Here is a 26,166-nt window from a genome sequence, read left to right as displayed (position 1 = left end):
CTAAGATGATGCATGATATTGCTTGGTTTGGATAAATAACCCTTTTTTTTTTGGGTATTTTGTTTTTTGTATTTTTTTGGGTGAAAAGGGAAACTACCTACATGAATGTGATGAAGGTAGATGTTAACACCACGTAATGGAAGATTCTTATTCCTATTTATTCTTATTCTAAAAGGGGAATGTTGTATGTTTAAAGAATGCAATGTATGCTCAAACAATGTCACATAAACAATGCACAAACAATTCACTCATCCACGAACAGTCACGAGCGAATCACGAGGTAGGGGTATCCTGCAGACAAGTGCATATTCAAGGAGGTTCTAACTGTTCTCACCGGTCTAAGGCCCCCAAGGTGCCCCCATTATAGGGACCCAATCCCTCTCGTCGTAAGTCGATGGAAAGCTCCAATGCACTGTCGGACTTGAGTTCATGGTTTTCACCTTGAGTGATGCTTTCCAACAACGGTCTATGGGCACCTATAGACCCATTCGACAACCGGCCGTACTAACATCCACTCCCTATGGCTTTCCACTCATGCCCCCGGGTATAGAGGGAACTGTTGTGTGCAAAGGTTCGTGTGCAGTTTATATTTCAAACAATTGCGAAAATTTAAACACCCAACAGTTATTAAAGCCAATTAGGTAAAACATATTATCATACAAGCGAGGGGTAATGAAGTAATTTTAAACTATCATTTTAGAAATAATCCATCACTAAATGGGACTGACTCTCGAGGCTTCCCCAGTGGAGTCGCCATCTGTCGCCACCCGCCGAAACGGACATTGGCATTCGCGACGATGGTCGGACTCTTTTTAGTTTTGAAAAATGATGGATTCTTAGAACGACTTATTCTCAAACTGAGACCTCATCGAACTAACAATTTTGTTAAATAATTCTCACCAATCCGTATTAATCCCAAACGGGACCCTCCATGGATTAGTGGTTTTCGCAAAAAGGGGTTCTTGGAGTCGCCACCAATGTTTTACTCAAAACATTGGAAAAAGACATAAGGCAATTGATTTTCGCAAATCAACTTTGGCCATTACAACCAGAGTTTGGGTAAGGGAGTCGATTACGTGTGGGGAAGGTGTTAGCACCCCACAAGCCCCTTTCGGGTTCCCTATGACAGATTATTTCATAAATAATAGCGTAAAATTACTAAACTACCCCTATTTATTAGAACGATTATAAGTAAACTATCTACATGATGAAAGTTTTAAACGTGCAATGCAACAATCAAAAAGCGATAAATGAAAGCGGTAAAAGAAAGGATTTGGAAAGAAACCTTCGAAGCGGGCTTTTATATATTCAAAAAGGAGTTAGGAGGCTTTTTGGCGCTCCTTCCCACTACACGTTCGCTCGCTCCTTTCCCTAAAAATAAATATTAACTATGGAAATCAAAGAGATTTCCCTTCGACTTGTTCGAGTCTCAAGCTAAAGGCTCGTGAACTCAAGAACTTAGTCGGATCAGCTCTCGGAGAGATTTCTAGGGCAGAGAATAGCTCAAAAACCCAAGAATACTCAGCAAGAGGGTGGAGAAATGCTCCAAATGTGTGGAAGGACGAGCCAATGACGTCCTATTTATAGGATTGAGGCGCAGTACGGCCTAAGGAGTCAATACGGCCCGTACTGAGTTTTTGAACTACAGTACGGCCGTACTGAATTCAGTACGGCCGTATTGAAGTTCAAAAACTTTAGTACGGCCGTATTGATTTCATTATGGCCGTATTGTAGTTCAAATGGCTCAGTACGGCCGTACTGAACCTCTAAGAGGGCGTATTGAGCTCCAATCCTCACACACCCTTATTCTAAGCTACTCTAAGACTTCTAGACCTACAAAGAATCATCCTAGGGTCTTCCAGGAGTCCTTCCGGCTGACTTTCCTTCGGTCTTCGAGAGTCTTTGAGTCTTATTTCTGACCCGGACAATTTTAGGGGTCTACAGCTGCCCCCCCTTTACTTAGTCGAACGGCTTTTTCTGGTGTACCGGTTGACAAGTAAAGGAGTTGACCCAATTGTCCGGGGAGTAAGCCATCCTTCCGACTTGTAGTGTCTTCAGGTGGGAAAATTGTTGAGTAGCCTCTCCAGGTTGAGTTTGCCCTCTCCAGGGTGAGTATTAGTCGTCGCCTCTCCAGGCTCATGCATACCTCGGTGTTTCTGACGACCTCGGTAGCGTGAGTTTGCCCTCTCCAGGGTCTGCATGCCTCCGTGTTTCTGACGACGTCGGTAGCTGAGTATTAGTCGTCGCCTCTCCAGGATCGTGCATACCTCGGTGTTTCTGACGACCTCGGTAGCGTGAGTTTTCCCTCTCCAAGGTCTGCATGCCTCCATGTTTCTGACGACGTTGGCAACTGCATACCTCCGTGTTTCTGACGACGTCGGTAGCTGAGTATTAGTCGTCGCCTCTCCAGGCTTGTGCATACCTCGGTGTTTCTGACGACCTCGGTAGCGTGAGTTTGCCCTCTCCAGGGTCTGCATGCCTCCGTGTTTCTGATGAAGTTGGCAGCTGCATACCTCCGTGTTTCTGACGACGTCGGTAGATGAGTATTAGTCGTCGCCTCTCCAGGCTTGTGCATACCTCGGTGTTTCTGACGACCTCGGTAGCGTGAGTTTGCCCTCTCCAGGGTCTGCATGCCTCCGTGTTTCTGACGACGTTGGCAGCTGTATACCTCCGTGTTTCTGACGACGTCGGTAGCTGAGTATTAGTCGTCGCCTCTCCAGGCTCGTGCATACCTCGGTGTTTCTGACGACCTCGGTAGCGTGAGTTTGCCCTCTCCAGGGTCTGCGGTTTGCCCTCCCCAGGGTTGCATACCTCCGTGCTTCTGGTCACTTTGGTAGCGTGAGTTTGCCCTCTCCAGGGATTTGTGATGATTTTGTCTCCACAGTCCACGATGTTGCTTCGACGGTTGTTTTTGATTTTGGTGCCGCTGAGGGCTGGATAACGCAGGGATCCGTCTAGGGGATGTGCAGTTACTCATAGGTTCTTGTGTCCCAACTTTCCATTGCGTAGTTGGTGCCCACTGGGGAAATTCTGATTCCTTGGGGATGCAGACACAAAGATGCTCTTTCTGAGGTGAGCGATGCCTTATGATTGGCTGATGTCCTTTCGACGTTGGTGGAGTATCCCTGTTATCCTTATTCGGGTGACTTTTTTGATTTTCTGGTTTTGTTGCCTCTGCGTAGGCTGTTATCCGCTGGGGGATTCTGTCGTATTGATCTTGATTGGCCTCTTTTCTTAGGCGGATTATCTTGACGTTCGGTGTTTAGCTGAATACCGAATTCCGCTTGGGGAATGGTTATTGATCTTTTCGGATTTTCTCTTTTTGAAGGAGTGCCTCTGAGTAGGCGAATGGGGATTGAGGATCTTATGTATCCCAGAGTATTATTTAGAAAGCCTCTTCAGGCTTAGCTTCACTCGTCGCTCGAGTTGGAAAGCTATCTTCCACTGAGGAAGTCTAAGTCCTTTGACTCGGATATTTTGTTTGGATGATCATGCTTCCATTGGGGAATCTTGCTGATCTTGCTCTAATAGCTTTCACTGGGAATTCGGCCCAAGAGTGCAAGCTGAGATGTCTCTGGGGAATATTATTTCGGCAAGCCTCTCCAGGCTCAGTTATTCTGTACGATTGTTGGATTTTCTGAATTTTTTGCCTTTTTTGTCGATTTCGGCTTTTTCGGCTTTTTCTGTACAGAAATTAAACTGCTAAAGAATTTTGAACTCGAAAGTGGAAAATTTCATTAATCAAACGAAATGAAATTTGTACAATGATGATAAAAAGAGTGGGGCACAGCCCGATCAATCAAAATAAACAAAAAGCAGGAAAACACAGCAAATGGCCGGTCTTCATTCCTCTGCCGGCGGATCCTGTGGAGGGTCTGGGAAGCGACGATGCAGCCAGACTGACAGGTTGTCAAAATCCTGTCTCAGGGCGTCAATGTTGTGCTGCGCATTGTCGAATCGGGCGTCGATGCTCTGCTGCAACGCGTCGAAACGAGCATCAAAGTAGGCCCTGTCTTGCTACGAGGTGTCGGCCTCTGTCTGCGGGTCCCCTTCACCCGAGAGCTCGATGTTCTCGAAAAGCTCACTGAAGGTGTCGCGGGTGGTCGCACGTACATATTGCCTCCCTGCCTTAGCAATGATCTTCATATTGAGCAGGGTGGCAGCATTGATAGGCTTGGGCGCCAACTCCCCCGCATCTACGCCATCAGGGCACCCCCAAGTCTCGGCGAGTCGTGGAAGGAGCGTAGAGACCAAAATGTATCCTCGTCGAGCGTCGCTGCCCTCTCTTGCCCCCAGATTCTTTATATGTTCGAGAAAAAAGAATCCGTGGTTGGCCTTCTGCTCGGTGGCCATGCAGTAAAGAGCTAGCAGATCCTGCCGCGTTACTGACTCTGGACTCTTCAGTTTGGCGTGGATGGAGCCGGTGATCAGCTTGTGGCAAATCCGAAGCGCAGTCAGGAGCCAGGTACCCTTTACTCCAGCGTGATAATCCATCTGACCCGTGACCTCTCTCCACATCTCGGTCGGGGTCAGATTATCAGGGCACTCACAGACGGCGTCCCGATATTCCAACTGATCGGCTCGCCGAAAGAAACCAGCCTGGACGTTGAATTCATCCAGTGTCAGGGAGCGGTATCCTCCCTTCATCCAGAAGTCTACAGAGTAGACCGTTGCGCCGTAGCTGTTCGTCGACTCTGTGACACCGACGGTAGCCAGAAATTCCTTTGTCGCGGTCGGATAGATCTTAGGGTGGGGATCAAGGAGGAACCCCCATCCTATGGCATCGATGTAGCCTCTGACCTCATCTTCCCATTCCATTGCCCGAAGGATGCTGAAGTCGAGCACCCTCAACGGCTGGAAGATGAATGACTCGAGGAAATCCAACCTCTCTTGGTGCCGCGCGGTCATTTCAAGTTGCGCAGGGACCCTCTGCCTCTTCCTTGAAGACTCGGCCATTTTTTCGGAATCGGAGGGATCTCAAACACACTCACAGATAAAGTATGTAGAGGAATGAAGATGTTGTGATGAATGAGAGGAGGAGGGACGTATTTATAGAAAAAATTAGGTCAGTACGGCCCGTATTGAATTCAGTACGGCCGTACTGACCTTACTGTTGATGTACAAAAGAATGGGTCAATACGGGCCATATTGAAATCCATACGCCCATATTGGTGTGGACGTTATGGCCAATACGGCCGTATTCATTTCAGTACGCCCGTATTGAGTTGAAAATTTGTTCGTAACCCTAATTTTAGTACGGGCGTACTGAACATGGTACGGGCGCATTTTTTTTATTTTTATTTTTTGGAAATAAACAGAGAATAAGTGATCTTCCAGTACACCTATCATTTGTATGCATGTATGCGGTAGGATGCACTTAATTCTATTTGATTTATATTTCAAAAGAATTAACCGATGCGTTTCTTTGCTTGGATTTTGCCATTCCTCTAGACGGGCTGTGCGCTGCCGATTTCTGTAACCGAGGAATGATGCGTGTTATATCGAGATTGGTGTCATCAACCCAGTGATCCTTCCCTTCCTTTAGAAGACGTATCAACCCTCTTATTGACCACTATATCTCCATGTTTCCACTAGATTATTCTAAAATCGTTTGGGACAAGAGAAAAGAAAGGAAAGATATTTTTGTTCAAAAGTTTGTGTTTTAGAGGGGATTATTATTGTTTTGAAAACGGTTTTTGTAAGAATGGCTGGCCAAGGTAGGCTCATGTGTTTAGGCTTGCTCATGTGTTTAGGCTTGTTTGATTAAACACTTATGAAGTTAAGAAAGTCTTGTTATTTGTGATTCGACAACTTAGATAGCTTCCCTTGAACCTTTCTTTTTGAATTCAGCTCATGGTACCATCATGGATTTCTTTTGCTTTTTTTTTTATTGTCCTTATTTTTGCCTAAAACACCCCTTTGTGGCGTCTCAGCGGACCTTTGTTTCATTTTTGCAACCCTAATTTTTGCCTAGGTCACCCTTTTGTGGGATTCCTAGCGGGTTCTTTGCTCCTATTTTTGCGCAGCCCCCTTTTTGGGTTTCCTGTCGAGCTTTTTTGTTTTTAGGATTTTGTCCTTAAAGGATTTCTTTTTTATCCATGATGGCACTTATCGAGGCCAAGGAAAGGTGCTCCAAGTTGTCACACATACTTCCACATAAAAATGATGCAGGTTTATTGTTATTAAGACGATTTTAACCTCATTCATGCTTATTCAAATAGGGTTAAAAATAATGTGGTCTAGAAATTTATTGCAAGCAAGAAAAGAAGCAATAAGAACTAATAAAGAACGATTTTATTATAATTCTAGCGGAAACATGTGCCCTATCGAGGCTCGGGGGTCGGGCTGTCCCCGAGGAGTGATCTCTAACAGTCATCAGGTCTATACATCCCTATCGGAAGAAGAAGAGCACTTGATGACGACGACCGGCCTTGACACTTGTGAACCGACCTTCCTAAAGATCTGGCTTAAAGAACGTCGAGAAGGATCTTGGTTCCTCTTCGTCCTTTGATCTTTATTAGGGTTGTATCCTAACCCTTGTTTCCCCGGATTATCCTTAATAATGGGTAGCTCGGGAATTCCTTGGGAATCCTTGCCAAGTCCTTGTCCAGGCAAGTATCCGTTCTTGGTGAGCATGTAGGCTACCTTCTTCATTTCTCGGGGAAACGTTTTGACATTGGCAATCTCCAATGCTTGGAAGGCGGTCTCTAGAGCTTCCTCTGCTGCATCCACGTAAGGTATGGCAGATGGCTTGCTGATGAGTATGTCATCTTCGGCTTGTACGGTCACCAGCTTGTCACCCACTATGAATTTGACTTTCTGGTGGAGCGTAGAGGGAACAGCTTTCGCATCATGAATCCAAGGTCGACCGAGGAGACAGCTGTACGCGAGAGTAATGTCCATCACTTGAAATTCGACATTAAAGATGGTGGGTCCAATTTGGATTGGAAGATTGATTTCTCCCACCACTTCTCTTTTAGAACCGTCGAAAGCTCGGACGATCATGTTGCTCGAGCGCATTTGGATTCCCTTGATTGCCACTTGATCAAACGTTCTTTTTGGCATCACATTCAAGGAAGATCCATTATCCACCAAGACTTTAGCGATGTGATATTCCTTGCACTTTACAGAGATGTGCAAGGGCTTGTTGTGATTCGGTCCCTCAACGGGGATTTCTTCATCGGTGAAAGTGAGGTGATCATTAGCCGTGATGTGACTAACAATCCCCTCAAACTTGTCTTGGGAGATAGTGTGCGACACGTACGCCTCGTTCAAGACTTTCAACAGAGCTTGCCAATGCGGTTCGGAGCTTATGATCAACGACAACAGAGTAATCTTTGCTGGCGTCCTATGAAGTTGATCCACGATGGAGTACTCGCTCTGTCTGATATATTTTAACAGCTCGTCAGTCTCCTCCTCGGATTCTTTATTTTCCTCGATTTTCTCTTTTTCTTTTTCCTTTCCTTTATTCTTGGGAGCTTTATCATGAAGATCTTCGGGAGTGTAGATCCTGCCACTCCTAGTCATGCCCCCAAGTCCAGCGATGTTAGAGATATCGCTGTCGGCAGAAGAATGGATGTCGTATATCCATGGCATAGCCTTATTCGATTCGTAGGGAAAAGGTCTTGGAGCAGTGATCTTCAACGGTGTCGGACCTTCCCCTTTATTCGTCTTGATTACCAACAACGGAGTTGATGTGTGTTCGCTTGGTGCGATCCATTCTGAACATACGCATCGATTAATCCTTTCTTTTTATTAATGTTATTAATGAATTACTAGGAGAGATGTATGCAAATGAATGACTATGAAATGCAAAGGCAATTGAAAGATTTCATAGATCTCAAAAATTCGATTTATTAATCAAAGAAAGTGTACAACTCATTATACAATGCTTCGAAGCAAATTTTTACAAAATGAGAAAAGCCGATAGAAACCCACAGGCGGGTTCATGTTTCTTCTCCATTCAACTTCGGCTTCCTCTACATGACGGGCCATTGCTTCGGCTTGCGTATGGACTGCTTGGCTCATATTATCACTAATCTTTTGAGCGTCCTTCGCCTTTTAAATATAGTAGTTGATCATGGCTTGCAGCTCATTAAGCTCGTCTTCGACTCGATCCTTCTCCTCTCGGAGCTTAGCCATATGTGCTAATCCTTCCCTTTCCTTCTTGCGAAAATCGGAAAGGCTTGCGGTTTGTTGTTGAGCAACTTTCCGCCATTGCTGTGCATCGGATCGAGTCAAGAGTAGATCATCTTGCATATCCTTGATCAACTGTGCCTGCCTTGTGTACTCGGCTTCAAGGCGTGCTATCTTTGCGTTGACATCTCGGAGTTGACTACTCGGTTCGACCTTTGGCATTTTGGATGCCCGAATAGCCTTCTCATTAAGGTTAGCACACTCGTCCTTGAGCCGCTCTATCTCATGGTCTTTTTTCTTGCACTGCCTTTGTAGACCGTCAATGGCGAAACTGGATTCTTCGCTTTTCTCCTCAAGAACTCTCATCTGAGCTCCCATGATTTCCAGCTTCTTGGTCAAGGCATCGACTTGTTCTTGCAGCAACCTCCTCGTAACTGCGGTTGCGCAAGAGGTGGATGGTAGGGGCACTCCCCTCTCGCTCCTCCAAGTCTCGTAGTCGGTGGAGACGGATATCCGAGGCTTTCCAAGCTCTCGATCTCCCTCGTAGATTGGTCTCTCCCACGCTCTAACGACAGCGTGCATGTCCCTTTGATGCTCAGAATCAAAGGAGAAACACAATCCTCCAAGCTCCTCTTTAGTAGGAACAATCTGAGTCCTCATAAGTTGCCTCATAGCCAATCTAGGTGAATAAGCTATGCAACCTCTGAGGCCCATCAAAGGTACGCTTGGGTAACTGCCGCATCTCATCAATACGTTGCTCGGACGAAACCAAGGACAAACCCATGTGAAGTGCTCAATGCTCCACTGTTCCATCTCTTCCTTCCATTCGGAAGCATAACGGCGGCATACGGGGATCTTCGAAAAGCTCCTCAACGGATCGGGCAAAGTCCCCATGTGACTAGAGGCGTAGAAGTGTGTGATGCTCCACACATATAACAAGGAGGTGCAGCATCGGATAATCTTCCCTTGCTTCTGCTGAGATATGTTGACAGAAAGCAAGGTGTCGGCAAGAATGGCAGGCACGGGACTCTTCATGTGCACGTCCCATGCGAAGAAAGCATCCATAGCGGCATGGTCCACTGTGTTAGCGTGAAAGGGGAATAGGACTGTCCCAAACACGGCTAATGCTAGAGTCTTGTTGAAAGCTAACCAATCTCCCTCACCAGCTAAGGAAGAAAGGTGATCCTCAATCATAGCGAGCTTCCAACCTTTGATATTGTCGTTCCCCACTAAGGCAGATGATTGTGATGGTAGTTTGACTTGAGTAGCGACCCTCTCCACGGCCACATAATTACCATGAAAAACATAGACCCCTGCTGATTTGGGCCATCGCAGCATGAGCTCGTACTCCTCGAGAGTAGGAACTAAGTCAAACTGGGGGAACTCGAAGCAATGCAGATCGAGACTCCAAAAGTGAACCAATGCTCTCAGAAAGGCCGGATCCACACATATCTTCATCAAATCGAGGACTCGTCCATATGATTTCTCGAACTCAACACGAGCCTCATGTGGCATCAAAGAACAGAGGTGGTCCAACCTCTCGGCACGGTATAACAAGAAGTCCACTTTCTTCAACTGCCCTTGCACTCCCCTAGATCCCTCCATGATCTTTGATAAGAATGCATGATATGAGATGATGGCGTTGAATATGCATGCATTGTGTTTATTCAACTAAGCATTATCATGTTTTCAGGATGCTCCTAAGATGATGCATGATATTGCTTGGTTTGGATAAATAACCCTTTTTTTTTTGGGTATTTTGTTTTTTGTATTTTTTTGGGTGAAAAGGGAAACTACCTACATGAATGTGATGAAGGTAGATGTTAACACCACGTAATGGAAGATTCTTATTCCTATTTATTCTTATTCTAAAAGGGGAATGTTGTATGTTTAAAGAATGCAATGTATGCTCAAACAATGTCACATAAACAATGCACAAACAATTCACTCATCCACGAACAGTCACGAGCGAATCACGAGGTAGGGGTATCCTGCAGACAAGTGCATATTCAAGGAGGTTCTAACTGTTCTCACCGGTCTAAGGCCCCCAAGGTGCCCCCATTATAGGGACCCAATCCCTCTCGTCGTAAGTCGATGGAAAGCTCCAATGCACTGTCGGACTTGAGTTCATGGTTTTCACCTTGAGTGATGCTTTCCAACAACGGTCTATGGGCACCTATAGACCCATTCGACAACCGGCCGTACTAACATCCACTCCCTATGGCTTTCCACTCATGCCCCCGGGTATAGAGGGAACTGTTGTGTGCAAAGGTTCGTGTGCAGTTTATATTTCAAACAATTGCGAAAATTTAAACACCCAACAGTTATTAAAGCCAATTAGGTAAAACATATTATCATACAAGCGAGGGGTAATGAAGTAATTTTAAACTATCATTTTAGAAATAATCCATCACTAAATGGGACTGACTCTCGAGGCTTCCCCAGTGGAGTCGCCATCTGTCGCCACCCGCCGAAACGGACATTGGCATTCGCGACGATGGTCGGACTCTTTTTAGTTTTGAAAAATGATGGATTCTTAGAACGACTTATTCTCAAACTGAGACCTCATCGAACTAACAATTTTGTTAAATAATTCTCACCAATCCGTATTAATCCCAAACGGGACCCTCCATGGATTAGTGGTTTTCGCAAAAAGGGGTTCTTGGAGTCGCCACCAATGTTTTACTCAAAACATTGGAAAAAGACATAAGGCAATTGATTTTCGCAAATCAACTTTGGCCATTACAACCAGAGTTTGGGTAAGGGAGTCGATTACGTGTGGGGAAGGTGTTAGCACCCCACAAGCCCCTTTCGGGTTCCCTATGACAGATTATTTCATAAATAATAGCGTAAAATTACTAAACTACCCCTATTTATTAGAACGATTATAAGTAAACTATCTACATGATGAAAGTTTTAAACGTGCAATGCAACAATCAAAAAGCGATAAATGAAAGCGGTAAAAGAAAGGATTTGGAAAGAAACCTTCGAAGCGGGCTTTTATATATTCAAAAAGGAGTTAGGAGGCTTTTTGGCGCTCCTTCCCACTACACGTTCGCTCGCTCCTTTCCCTAAAAATAAATATTAACTATGGAAATCAAAGAGATTTCCCTTCGACTTGTTCGAGTCTCAAGCTAAAGGCTCGTGAACTCAAGAACTTAGTCGGATCAGCTCTCGGAGAGATTTCTAGGGCAGAGAATAGCTCAAAAACCCAAGAATACTCAGCAAGAGGGTGGAGAAATGCTCCAAATGTGTGGAAGGACGAGCCAATGACGTCCTATTTATAGGATTGAGGCGCAGTACGGCCTAAGGAGTCAATACGGCCCGTACTGAGTTTTTGAACTACAGTACGGCCGTACTGAATTCAGTACGGCCGTATTGAAGTTCAAAAACTTTAGTACGGCCGTATTGATTTCATTATGGCCGTATTGTAGTTCAAATGGCTCAGTACGGCCGTACTGAACCTCTAGGAGGGCGTATTGAGCTCCAATCCTCACACACCCTTATTCTAAGCTACTCTAAGACTTCTAGACCTACAAAGAATCATCCTAGGGTCTTCCAGGAGTCCTTCCGGCTGACTTTCCTTCGGTCTTCGAGAGTCTTTGAGTCTTATTTCCGACCCGGACAATTTTAGGGGTCTACAATTCCAAATGAGTTTGTTATGGGAAAATTTTAAATTTGGAATGGCCCGTTTCAATATCAAAATGGCCCATTCCAAACATATATTTTTTTCATAACAACCTAGGTCAAAATGACCCGTTTTAGATTGGGAATGACTCGTTTTGACCTAGGGTTTTTAGGCCATTTGGGTAGTTTGGAATGACCATTTTCGCATTTGGAACGACCCATTCCAAGCTCCTAGTTTGGCCTTCTTGAGCTTTTGGGCTTCACATAGTTGTCTCCCTCCATCTTTGCGCATAAGCTTTAAAAGGCTCATCACCTTTCTTGCTCAGGTTCTACAGATCCGACCTATCAGGAACCAGGTCGATGTTATACTTATATCGCCTAAGGAAAACATCGGCGAGCTACTTCCATGTTTAGACTTTTCCTCCGTCCAGTTGCATGTACCAGTTTAGAGTGGCATCGAATAAGCTCTCCTAAAAGTAGTGTATCAAGAGTTTCTTGTTGCCGATATGAGCAGCCATCTTCTGACTATACATTGTTAGATGGCCTTTCAGATAGTTGGTCCCAATGTACTTATGAAATTTGAGGATCTTGAACTTTACGAGGAACTCGATGTCCTAAACTAGACACATCTCTACAACCTCCTAGATGTCAAAATTGTGACCTTCCACAAATCTCAACCTTTCTTCCAAGGCATTCAGGTGATCCTTGGAATCATCTCCGACATTGTTGGCACTATTGTTGTCATGCTACAACTTGTTCATGGCTTTGAACATCTTAGTCAATCGTTCCTTAAGTTGCGTGAGTTCTTCGTTAAGCACACGGTTCCTCTGCTCTAAGGCTTCCATAGCTCTTATCCTTTGAGCCCTTGTAAGTATAAAGTGTTGAAAAGCCACCTTCAAGGGACAACGATAATTTCTTATTAGGAAACTAAATGAAAATGCCTAAAGGAGGTCCCTAACAAAGACTTGGTGACTCATTATTGTTGGGAGCTGACTTATCGATGTTCCTTTTCATAATACTTTACGATGTGACAAAGGTCACATTGATTTTTTGTCTTTGTTAGGGATTTCCTTGGTGATCCTAAGAAAAATATGCACGGTATGCATGTCCCTTTTTTTTTACCACATACTCCTTACAATGTTGTTTATCTTTATTTTCTTTTATCTAAGGTGAATTATTTAAATATAAACAAACAGATTGAACAAACAAAATGCAACAAACATGTGCTCATACAACGTAAACCCACGAACAGTCACGTCCAAATTCATGGGTTGAGGTCCCTGTCAAAGAAAGTGCTTTGTATATGAAGGTTCTAATTGTCCTCACTAGTCTTTAAAGGCTCCCAAGGTGCCCCATTATAGGGACCGAGTACCTCTGTCGCTGTCACTTGGAAAACTATAAGGTCTGACACAATATTTTGGGCTAGAGTAACCAGTTATTACCTCGAGTGTGATTTTCGACAAGACTCGCAAACTCAAGGTCATTCTTAGGTCAGTTTTACATCAACCACTCCATCTCCATATGTTTACTCACTCATGGCCTCGGGTATAGAGGGAACAGTTCTGTGCAAGGGTTTGTGTGCAATTGTTTATCTCAAACAAGTGTGGAATTTAAGCGAACATGCTGATATCAAAGCCAAATAAGTAAACATTTACATATAAAACAAAAAAGGGGAAAAGGGAAAAATATTGGAACTATTATTCTTATTTTTCTAATTTCATCGTTTATTTGGGTCTGACTCTCTTAAAGCTTCCCCCAATAGAGTCGTCATCTGTCTAAACCAGAAAAATTTGCCCATAGGTGGTTTGGGCCTCTATTTTGAAAATCTCATCGGTTAGGGAATGTCCAAAAATCAAACTAATCATTGATCAATGGTTTTTGAAAAAGGTCCAAAGGAGTCGCTACCGATGTTTTACACAAAACATCTGAAAAATAAAATATTTTTAAAAGTACCAAAATGACCTTCATAGCCAAAATTGGGTTCAGTAGTCGATTACATGTAGGGAAGGTATCAGGCACCCTACAACGTCCTAAATCAATATCTTATGATGAAATTAGCATAACAAAGAATAACAGTTTGAATATTTATTCCCCTTTTTAATAGTTATTTTACATGTTATTTTGAGTTACAATTGCTTATAAAAATAGGGGTTTAGACCCCACACATTTCGGAAACAGTATCTTCCTCCCATTTCTTTGTGCTCACACTTAACACTTTGCCCTTCAAAACTTATATATATGTGTGTGTATATGTGTGTGTGCGTGCGTGTGCGTGTGCGTGTGCGTGTGCGTGTCTAGTTTAAACCCATCAAACAAATGGAGATAGATTGAACCCATAAGACTATAAGGACAAAAAACTTTACAGAACATACAAATGATATATTAAATTTTGAGTCATAATCAACAAATACAAAAACAAAACTAGAAAATAATCATTATATCATTAATATAATTTGCATGCATGGTTTTATTTGGTTCATTAAGAAATACCCACAATACTTGTAAATGATGATTCTTATCAAAACCAATACTGATCTTAGTTATAGGTTAACTGATCTCATGAAATTGGGTGTGCAGGAGAAGCATATAAGCAAACTACTATTTAATTTTAATACTTGAAATGATATGGTGTTGTGGCATACAAGTGAAACATATGCTCATATACTAAGCTACCTTAGTCGGCCACCCTATGTTGATATCCAATAAAATACTAGTGAAAAAATGACATTTAATAACAAGATTTTATATTGATTGTAAAATAATAGACATAAAAAAAATATAATTGCAATTTTAAAATTATTATCAACTTCTCTACCTCAGTTATTTTTTCCCATATTTTTTAAATTATTGTCATTCACTACATTAACTGTGAGTAAACTAATGTAAAACACTACTTTCTATATTAGTTCAATATTTAACCGCTGTAAAAAGGGGTATTTTAAATGGTTCTACATTAATTAAACTACAATCGATATAGAATGAACTATTATTGCACACACTCATACTCTCAATTTTGAGTTTGCGCTCTCATTTTTCTTCGTTCGTTTTTCATTCTCATAGTTCAATATTTCTCATGTTTTGTGACCTCCATTCTTGCTTGCTCTCAAATATGCTTTTCCAATTCTTAAAACTAGTTTTTGATTCATTTGATGCCTGTGTGTTATTGGTTGTTGATTCTGGTTGTTGGTTGTGACAATGTTAGATCCTTTGTCAAATTTGTGGTTAAAGTATTATTGATTAGGTGCTATCTGGTTAATTTTGATAGATGCACGTGAACTATTTGTTAAAATGTCTCTAAGAAGAATTATGTTAAAATGTCTCAACACTTCCTATAACTTGGTTTAGATTGGCGTGTTATCGACATTACCTTCGTTGATGGCTTGGTGTTGACTAAGATTATATTCCCTATATATCTTAAATTAAAACTAAGCAACTAATTTAGGCTATATGAAAACTTGGTTAAAAATTTAAAATAAGACTATATTAAAACTTAGCCTAAAATCTAACAACTAAACTAGGCTATAGCTAAATTAAATTATATTAAAACTTAGCAACCAAATTAGGCTGTATTAAAACTTAAGTTAAATTAAAACTCTATTAAAATTTATCTATATACGAAAACTTAGCTAAAATAAAGCTATATTAAAACTTAGCAACTAAATTAGGCTAGCTATAATATATATATATATAAGACTAAATTAAAACTATATTGAAACTTAGCCTAAAACTTAGCTAAATTAAAAATATATTCCAACGTAGCAACTAAATTATGTTATATCAAAACCTGGGTTAAATTAAAACTATATTAAATTCAGCATAAAACTTTGCAATTAAATTAAAATTTAGCCTGAATTAAAATTATATTAAAATTAAGCCTCAAATTTAAGCTATATTAAGCTATATCAAAACTTAAATTAGACTATATTAGGTTATATTAAAAAACTCAGGCTAAGAAAAAACTTAGCAACTAAAATATTAAAATCTCAGGTTATATTAAAATTAGCCTAAATTAAAATTGTGAGGTTATGTTGATGTTTATTTGTCATATATTTGATAAAGGTACGAGGAAAAGTACCAAAATATAAAAGAGACTGTCGAGTTTTTTGGAAAAATTTTGGATAGAGAACCTTAATTTTTAATAGGGGTTTAAATAGGTCAAATTTGAATTATTTTATTGTCCAATCCAATTAAGTTTAATCAAGTTAGGTTGGGTTACATTTGTGTACCTTTTTTAGTGGCCCTATTACAATCTAACAATTAACCAGACTTAATACAACATAGTTAGTACATAGCCAAAAACATAAAGAATTTATTAGTCTAGGATTATCATGCAAAAATACTTGCAAGAGTATATGGGTTGTGTTTGTACAATTACAAAACCAGAGGCATATGTACTATCTTTGGGCCTCCTTTAGCAAGGCATGTCAATAGATCACAGATTAGTAATGCCAACTAGGAATACCTTAAAGCTAAAGTTCAAGGAGAGATGTATCCAAACATGAGGGTGGAGTTGTTGGTAGACCTTAGAGTTGAGCTTGTATCGATTGGTGTTTTTGCACAACCTTCATATACCCATACGATCTCTAGATATTTTCACTTTAGCTAGGCGTATATATTAGCATGAAAGGAAGTTATGTTGCCCCTAACGCATCAAGGGAGGATGTTGTTGATGATACCTCACTAGAGGTGGACTTATATGTTAAGGCCCCCAAAAGCAGTGGGTGGCCATAAGTAAGATGCACATCTTGCTAGAGGATTCTGGATGATATGGTATAGGTGTAGGATATTGATGTTCACAAAGCTCGAGTCTCCATGCCCATTATGGAGATTTAAACAATTATATGGTTGAGCAGGTTAGCTAAGGCCCACATGACTAAGGTAATCAATATTTTGATTTACTTACTTTAAAATTAATGTCTTCCTCATATTTTATTAACTTATTAACTAATTTGGTTTCATTTATGTTTAGGATGATCCTAGAAAGGGGAAAGGAGTTGATGCTACATATGCAACACTTCTTGAGCTTTCTCCTCTCTAGTGTTTTGTGGTAGCATTAGATCTTGGGAGGCGTGAAATAGAGATAAGCATGTCTCTTGAAGTTGTTGGCAAGAAGGATCATATCCCTTTCTTTTTATGCTAGAGAAAGGTCATGAACATCGTTTTTGGTGATAACCTCCTTTTCATATCAATGATGCAATTATGAATGTTGTAAATACTAATTTTAATGTTTTTGTTCTAATAAATAATCAATTATTTTCCTAACATTAAGTTTGTTTTCATAATTTAAGGTATCTTCATTGCATCTATGTTGAGATGTATAAAAAATTTTATTATGGATTTATTGACATAGTTGTCATCTAGTCTGTTGGGAATAAAAACATTGATGTTAAAGAGTATCTAATAGATTAATTTCAACTAGGAGAAAAGGAGATGTACTTATCATCCTATTTGAATGGGTAATTACAAATTTCTTGTTTTTTTTTTGAAATTGAAAGTTACTTACAAGTTTCTAACTGTTACAAAATGCAAGGCTCATTACCAACTAGTTGTTATTATACTGAGACAGTTTGTTATGATTTTCTAGTGTTTATTACATAAGAAAACTTTTAACTTTCTCGTTAGGCATCTTATAACTTGTAAATATCTAATCTGAACACATTTTTTTAATATTTTTTCTTTATTATAATTTCATTCTTTAATTATTTACTTGTCATTCATTCTTATAGATATTTGAATGCTAGCTTGAGGTTGCGAGAGCTTCCTAAGTTAGCTTGAAATAAGTTTCAACATACTGCTCCAAAAATAAGTCAAATTTCAACCTAATACTTAATTACAAATTCAAATATATTATTATTGTATATATTTAAATTGGAGTGTCTACATCAACCGGGTAATCATGATTGTGGTTACTACATTGTGAAGCACATGCTCACCATTATCTTTGGGAACATTAGGGAGTAATAAAAAAAGGTAATATGTATATAAATCAATGGAGTTATTTTAATTGACTTTTTATTTTTAATCATCAACTAATATTTAATTTATCTCCATTTTCAATTTGTAGGTATTCAAAAATCTAACTTCATTCACAAATGAAGAGTTTGATGAAATCTACACTAGATGGAAACTTGTTATGAATTTATATGAACTCCTTTTAATGGTGTAGTTTGATGTATAGTTAGTTTACATCAATAAGTTTGCATGTATGAATTAAAAATTGTTTGACATTCCTTCTACATTATAAAGATAATGATTTCATATAAATTATTGTTTTTTGAGTACATAGTTAAATAAAGACATTATTTTATATAATTATTGTTGCTTGAGTTTCAGTTTGAAACATATCGTATATCATATAGGGTTTTATTGAATTGGACAACCCTATAATATATTGAAATGTTTGGAAAAAAAATTTTCTTTACATGTTGGGGGAAATTTTAAAATGAGCAGGATATTAAAAAAATAAATCTCACATTCTATAGTATGTGTGGCCTTACCCATCATAAAATGTGACATTTTTTTGGTGAGTAAGCTCATACCTGTCATAGAATGTACCACTTTCTATGTTGGATGGAATCAAATCTGACATAGAAAGTGTTTCTATAACAAATTTGACCTTATCTGACATATTAAGTATGTGTCAATGTGTTAAAAAAAACACTATATTTAATAGACATATTATGATGGACATTGACCACCCATCATATATATTGCATTTTTTTATGGTGGGTGTTAACTCTTCATAGAATGTTTAGATATTGTATGTTGCTTTGGATTTATAACAAGTTCAAAACCAATTTAGAATGTCAAAAACACTTGTCATAAAAAGTTTCATGCATGTGAGTAAATCTTACACCCCAAATTTGCAAAGTTAATTGTTTTGCTAAATTAATGACTATATATACTTTATGTTAAGGTTATTATGAATGAATCTTACTTTCTCGTTTTAGATTCAATATAAATGAATGAATGATTAAAATACGAGTCAAATCCAATCCAACTTTTCAAACTTATTCATGCATAAATTAGATAATGGGTTTTAATTTTCAAACCCAACTCAATATAATTCATATACATGACATATTATTAAATTATATATATATATATATATATATATATATATATATATATATATATATAATTATATACTTTAAATTAAAAAATACAAATGTATCTAACCTTAGCTCATATTGCCAGACAACAACATATTGTTACATTTTGTTGACAATCAATTAAGCAAGTATAATTCATATTTCTTAAGTTGCAGCAACCAATAACATTTCATTTGAAGGCTTTTATTTTTCTATTTATTTTTGTGTGTTTAATATTAGGTTGATTTTTCTTTTTTGGTTAAATTCAAACCACATGACCACTTTTTATGTAGACTTTTTGGATTGATCTATTCTTGGAGCAAGTTAAACACATAAATATTGGTTTAAATTGCATATGCAAATTTTATTCAATAATCATTTAATTTTTAATAATCAATCAAACTAGCTCATTTGGTTTGCAAAACAATATTTGTCAACCAATCAAAAATTACCATTAGTATTACTTTAAGATAACTATTTTGATAGTCAAAACAGTCATAAATGATAGTTTGTGATTTGATGATAGTATAAAATTATTTGTTTTATGAAAATATTTATTTTATCTTGATAATTTTGTGGAGATATTATGTATATGGAATTAATTTTATTAATCTCATGTATCCTTGCAAACTTTAGATGTGTCAAATTTGATATTTTAGTGAATTGAATTTTGTCTTTCCAAATTAAAAAATGTTGTTGTCTCTTAAAAAAAATCTTTAACTAACTCTATGATTGTAATCTATGTTTTAAAAATTAGATCAAACTAATTGGTCAAACTAAAAAAATGATAAATTAATTACTTGACTAGCTAAACAAACCACAAAATTGACATAAAAAAACCAAAAAATCCAGTCAAAACTAATAAAAACCTATAAAGAATTAGTCAAAAACCTGATTTTAGCATGTCAACAATTTTTTTAAATCATTATTTTAATTTTTTTCATAAAAAAGTAAAATCAACCAAAAATATATTATTTTCTTTATCACTCTAAATGTAAACTTATTATCATTATTAATAATGCATATTATTAAAACTTAGATTAAACTATTATAATAGTATATTTAACTAGTATAGTTACCCATGTGATACACAGAATATCTGATTTAAAACATAATTTATATCATAATAATTAATAAATATAATTAAAAAATAGTTATATGTTTATAAGTTTTACGTATTTAAGTGTATCTTTAATAGTTTAGGACTTAGAGTATATTAAGATATTCTTATTTTAAATTTGTAATAGAAAAAGTTTATTATATAGAGTTTATTAATATATATATATATATATATATATATATAATTAGTTTGAGATGTTTACCGAACTTATTATAATTAATGTATATAATGTATGAAGTAATTATTGACTAAGGTTAATATATAATATTGTCTCTATTGAAAAATGAATTATTTATTATAATTTTAAATTATTATCATGTAATAATTTTATCTAAAGTTATTCAAAATATTATTGTAATTAGTTATTTATATATAGTGTGATAATTGATTGATATTTCATTTTTATTCCATTATTTGTTTACTTTATTGATCAATAAATACATATATTTTTTTAAAAAAATTATTATAATTCAAACATTGTTTTGAAAGAGATGAACAATGTTCTGAGATTATTATAAAAATATTTATATAAATAAATATATTAATTTTATAAATATTCTTTAAAATTAAGTAAAAAGGCTTTACTATAAATAATTGAATAATATTAAAAAGATACGACATCTTAAACAACTAAGTAATTCTTGAATTTTTTTTTTATAATGTTAAAATAAAAATTGTTTCTATATAATTTTACTTTCAACGTATTAAATGTTAATAGACTTATGTTGTAATTAATAGAAACATTTGATATTTAAAAGGTTAAAAAATTTTAGAAAAGAAAATTGGCCCAAGCTAAATAGTTTTGAGCGGGAAAAATTTTTAGAAGACCCTTATATCTTTAATAATATATAGATTATCACTCACACAAAGATAAAAATAAAAAAAATTATTACACAATCATATGCATTTAGGAAATTAGTCATAATAAACTATTCCTATAAATCGATTCTAACTTTAATATTATATTAAAAATTGTCACATAAAACAAAGATAATAAATTGTCATAAATCACCTATAAATTTCAACTTAAATGTGCAATTATATAAAAAAAAATTAAAATAACTATCAATTCACTATGCATTTTTTTATGATATTTCAATTTTTATAAAAAAAATTATGTATTTAATTGAAGTAATTCAATTTATTAAATACTAACAATAACTTCATTTTATAATTAATAGAAAACAGTTGAATTTTAAAAAGTTAAAACATTAGAAGAAGAAAAAAATGGGCCCAAAGTATATAATTTTGAACAAAAAATTTGAAAATTATTCTATCTTTAATTATATTAAATTTGCGTATATTGTAAATGTTAAAAATATTAAATTTGTTCTATTTTTAATTTTTAGTATTTTTCTTTAACTGTAAGTTATTCGTACCGGCTAGGTTTTAATCGCATTGTAATTATTCATATTTTTCATTAATAATCGCGTGCTCTGTCGAATTGAGAATTTTTGCTGGCCAATTTACTTTTCACTTTTTGTATGCAAAACAGCAAAAGGTTTCGTTTAAAATAGTATAACTAATTATTATTTAATTTATTGATCAACCAATAGCAAATCAGCACCCTGAATTCCTATCAATTCGTACCAAAAAAAGTCGTACCAAATAAAACTGCTCTTATCAGCCCAATTGTTTAATAACCAGATAATTGACTGAGTTGGGAATACACTTGCCACTGAAAAACATACTCCCCATATTTCTCTCCCAATAATTTAAAATAGGATTAAATATATTTTTAGTCTCTCAAATTTAAGATAAATTTATTTTTTATCTCTTAAATTTAAAACTGTTGTTTTTAGTCCTTGTAATTTTCAAAAATCTTGTTTTAGTCCCTTAAGTCAGCAATAACATATTTGAAAGTGACTAATTAAGACAGTTATGTAATATCAACCGGATTTAATGTGATATTTTCACTAATAGGAACACCAATAGGTAGATTTTATACAATAATATTTGATGAATTTCTTAACAAAATTTAAATATATGGACTAAATTAAGATTTTTTGAAATTACAGGGATTAAAAATAATAATTTTAAATTTGAGAGACCAAAAATAGATTTACCCTAAATTTGAGAGATTAAAAATATATTTAAGCCTTTAAAATATAAACCTTTTCATTTCTTGAATTACCTTTTAAGTTTTTTCAACCGTAATTTATCATTCTTGAGCAAGTAGCCAAAAGGAAGATGGAATAAATAACTCAAAATTAGACATTGCTATCTCAAAAGTCATAATTTCTAAGACAATTCTTAGCTAATAAAATGCAGTGATTTAGCAAATTTCGAAGTAGAGAACTTCACAGGGTGAGGGTGGTAACCTACCAAGAAAAAAGTGATCTCTATCTGTTCCATTCATAGTCTCCTCCATATCTTGGGTTGGCATTATTCGTTTCACTATAATCATCTGGCTTTATGGAGTTTGCAAAGGTATGCCAACCCAGAAGGTATGGCATGATATACTACAAAAAGAGGGGGAAAAAGGTATTAGTCATTAATCATTATGAACAAAATATTAATCAGGTTGTATGTATAAAGGAAAGATTACATTTACCAAAGCATGAAATGCACAGTAGAAAACCTCTTATATTACCAGAATGAATACAGACTTGTTTGGATAAACTTCTATAGAAGCACTTATGAGAAAAAAAAAAAAAAAAAAAAGATGAAATAAGTTTCCCCATAAATTAAAACTAGCTTATGCATAAGCTAATTTTAGCTTATGTATAAAATTATTTCATATTCCCTTCGTATTTTTTCTTCCTAGAAATGTTTCTTCTGGAAAACTTTATCTAATCAGACCTTAAATAGAAATATATATACATGCCACTTTCCCAATGACCTATGGAGCTATTCCAAAATCTAAATTCTCTTTTAAACATAAATGCAGGAAATCTATAAACCTAAGACTTCATAACATCTTTATAATGAAAGGTATGAACTTCATGACATCTTACAGTGATTAGTGAAAGATGTGTACCTTGTTTGGCAAGGCAATGGAATTTTCATGACTAATGTTAAGAACCTATTACTGCAAAGTTACGGATTTTCATTGTTTACTGTTTAGTACTCTATAATGATGATCAACCATTTCTGCTACAACTTTTCATAGAAATATATGAAAAGATGTTGAAATTTTGGCAATTGACATTACAAGGTAAAGAGAGTTATACATTGAAAGTTGAGTTCAAAACTGCTAACTCTGCTTTTGTAACAGGAATAAAGATGTTCTCATCCACGTTCACAAGCTTGTTTTGAACACCTTCAGAAATGCCATAACAAAGTTAGAACTGAAGCAAATATAAAGACATTTAACTTTTTGCATTAATATTGCAGGCATTGGCATAAAAATGGGTCAGATACGTTATTCTTTTAAATGATTACATTAGGACTGGTCAATTTTGAAATATTGCATCAATGTGGGAGCTTTTTGCAGTCCACACACGATGTAATGGACTCAATCAACCCAGAAACTTCAAAATGGCAAGGAAATAAAATAAAAAATGATACAATAATAGCAACAAAGGTTCATGAAGAAAGAGCATTACTGAGGTTAAAGAAGTGTCCAGAACCATCTGGTAGAGGCTCCAACTTCAAAACTTTTCTAACTTTACCTTCGTCACTGCATACCACAACAATTTTAGAAATGCTTTTTAAGGTAATAAGCAGAGCATCCATAACTTTTGACATCAAAACTAGTGCCCTCCCCAGCGTCCACACATATAGCAAAAAGAAAAATACAAAATATATTCAATACCATGCAATGACCTGATCAGAATGTATGAACCCTTCAAAGGATACACGGTTATATCATAATTGTCCACCCATACATCATACATGGTGATAGGTCAATTACTTGTTATCAAAAGACTAAGAACCGAGCAGGAAAATGCAATTCTTATAACAAGATAATCAAGACATGAAGTAATGATCACTGACCAGTGATATCATAATATGTCAATCCCGTTACAAAATTTCCATTTTACAATAAGATATGACATAGAAACTACCTTTTACCCTTCAAAGGATCATGAAAAAATTCACAAGACTCCCTTGGACCAAGGCTAATCAAACTTCCCATTTCACCCACTGATAAGGAAAACACCTGCATTGAGTCAAGTAAAATGGACTATAAAAACTCATTCCTAAGCCATAAGATACAACCAAAAGACTGAATACAACAGAATCATACCAAAACTTCCAAACTAGAAAGACCAAAACACCAAACTTGGTCAGGTTTTGTCTAAAAATACTCAAGTGAGCAAAGAGCAATGCTCTCTACAGTTCAAATTCAATATAAACCTCCATATATAATATTTTAATGGATTAAACATCTTTTCTGTCTCATGAATATGTAAAAGTTTGTTTTTAGTCTCCTATTTTTAAAATGCCAACTTTTAGTCCTCCCTTTATTAAAATGTGTCAAATTCTATCCATCACAAACTTTGTTAATCCAATTCAATAGTAACACTCGCCACCATACACACCATACACATATGCTAATTTAAAAGCACAAGAAAAGTGTTATTCACCGAACATCACTATTAAATTGGATTAACGAAGTTATTGACAGAGATAAAATTTGACACATTTTATAAAAGAGGAAGACGAAAGGTCGATTTTTTTTAAAATGGGGAACTAAAAGCAAACCTTTACATATTTATAGGGTCAATTTAACCTTACTTTAATTCTAATGAAATAGTGTATATGGTTATGTTGTGCCACATTATTATCAGACTGATGTAATACTCTTGGAGCAGATAACAACTTCCCGATTTTGACATATAACATCAGAAGAGATACTACCCTCACAACACCAGAACAAGCATAAAAACTCACCTGCTTTCTATTCCAATCATATTGGCGCACACCAACCGCAGGTGCAAACTGAAGCAGCACATAACCTTCCTTAGATATTTTGAATGCCCCTGACTACAAAACACACCAAAAACCTCCACAGTTAAATGCACAATTCACAAGTCAATAGAGACCATGGCACATCCAACCTCAACCACCACCACCACCACCAAAACCAAAACATACATACATCGAGCTGTGTGAATTCTGGGGGCCTAGGAGTCAGTGTGAGCGCAGCCTTCCCTTTGTAAATGGAGTAACCAACATAAACCCTAGGCGGCAAATCCCCAACTGAACACACATTAAACCAGAAAACCAAATAAGTGCATTACACAAAAACAAAACCCAAACCCTTTGCAAATTTCCTAACTAACCCACCATTCTATAGTGGCTGTTCACAGAAAACATGGCACAAAAAAGTTATTTTTTTCTCTTCCAACCACTAAAAATACAATTTTTCAAGTGGGAAAGTGAAGCCTCCATCATGTTTCTGAGAACCCCAAATTTCTTTTCTTCATTTTTATTTCTGTAGGTGATATTCAGGAACCAAAAAGCAAAGAAAAGAAAAAATGGGGTTGAGAAAAGGGATGAACCTGAAGCGGAGGGTCTTGCAGAACGTTGTGTGGAGGCTAAGGTGTTTTGGTCGAAGAGGTTAGAGTGGCGGCATCTGAGGGAGAAGGGTTTAGGAGTGTTGTTGAAAGGAAGGAACTTTGAAGAGAAAGTGTGGTTTGGGAAAGGCTTAAGGTAAGAAGAAGAAGAAGATAGAGATGAAGATGATGATAAGAGTGATGGTGGTGGTGAGTGAAGCTGTAACTGCAAGTTCGACATCTTCAACCTCACTCTATCTCTTCTGCTGCCTTGTGCCTTTTCCGGTCTTTCTTAGTGGGTTTAGTTTATTTTTATTTTTGAGAAGCAATTTTTGTTCGATAAATTTTAGAGAATTAAATTAATACACAAAAGCTATTTATTTATTTATTTATTTGAAATTCAGTTCTTCACACATGACATGACACACCTAAGTGGATAGCGTTTAATTTCCACTCTCATTGTAAATTAATTAATTCAAAATTATCTTCGGTATTTATTTTTAAAATAATCTGTATAAAATTAACGATTTTACTAAATACTTAGGGAAAGAGACACCGAAAAATAAAAAAATAATTATTTTATGAGTAGTTACTCTTCAATTTTTGAGTATAATAAAAAAATGTATAATAAAGGGCCAAAATATCTATATAAAAATAGTAGAACAAAAAGATTACAAAAAGATATCTACTCTGTATATAAGTTTTTTAATTATGTTATTAATATAGAATATTCAAAAATCAATGGCTA

General features: G+C 36.5%; 1 protein-coding gene across 1 annotated transcript; it reads right to left on the bottom strand.

Moving 5' to 3' along the window:
* Positions 1-22,150: 22,150 nt before the first annotated feature.
* Positions 22,151-25,727, bottom strand: LOC109815528 (single-stranded DNA-binding protein WHY1, chloroplastic). Its single transcript, XM_020380279.3, has 7 exons — positions 25,425-25,727; positions 25,022-25,122; positions 24,814-24,906; positions 23,985-24,079; positions 23,523-23,596; positions 23,148-23,236; positions 22,151-22,436 (listed from the first exon to the last, which is right to left on the bottom strand). The coding sequence occupies exons 1-7, from the start codon at positions 25,657-25,659 to the stop codon at positions 22,317-22,319; spliced, it is 807 nt and encodes a 268-aa protein (XP_020235868.1). The 5' UTR covers positions 25,660-25,727; the 3' UTR covers positions 22,151-22,316.
* Between the last annotated feature and the right edge of the window lie 439 nt (positions 25,728-26,166).

This window comes from Cajanus cajan, chromosome 3 (assembly GCF_000230855.2).
Source record: "Cajanus cajan strain Asha chromosome 3, NIPB_CcT2T_4, whole genome shotgun sequence".
In the NCBI taxonomy this organism is placed as follows: domain Eukaryota; kingdom Viridiplantae; phylum Streptophyta; class Magnoliopsida; order Fabales; family Fabaceae; genus Cajanus; species Cajanus cajan.
Note: the sequence above shows the minus strand (reverse complement) of the source record. Positions and strands in the feature narration are given on the sequence as shown.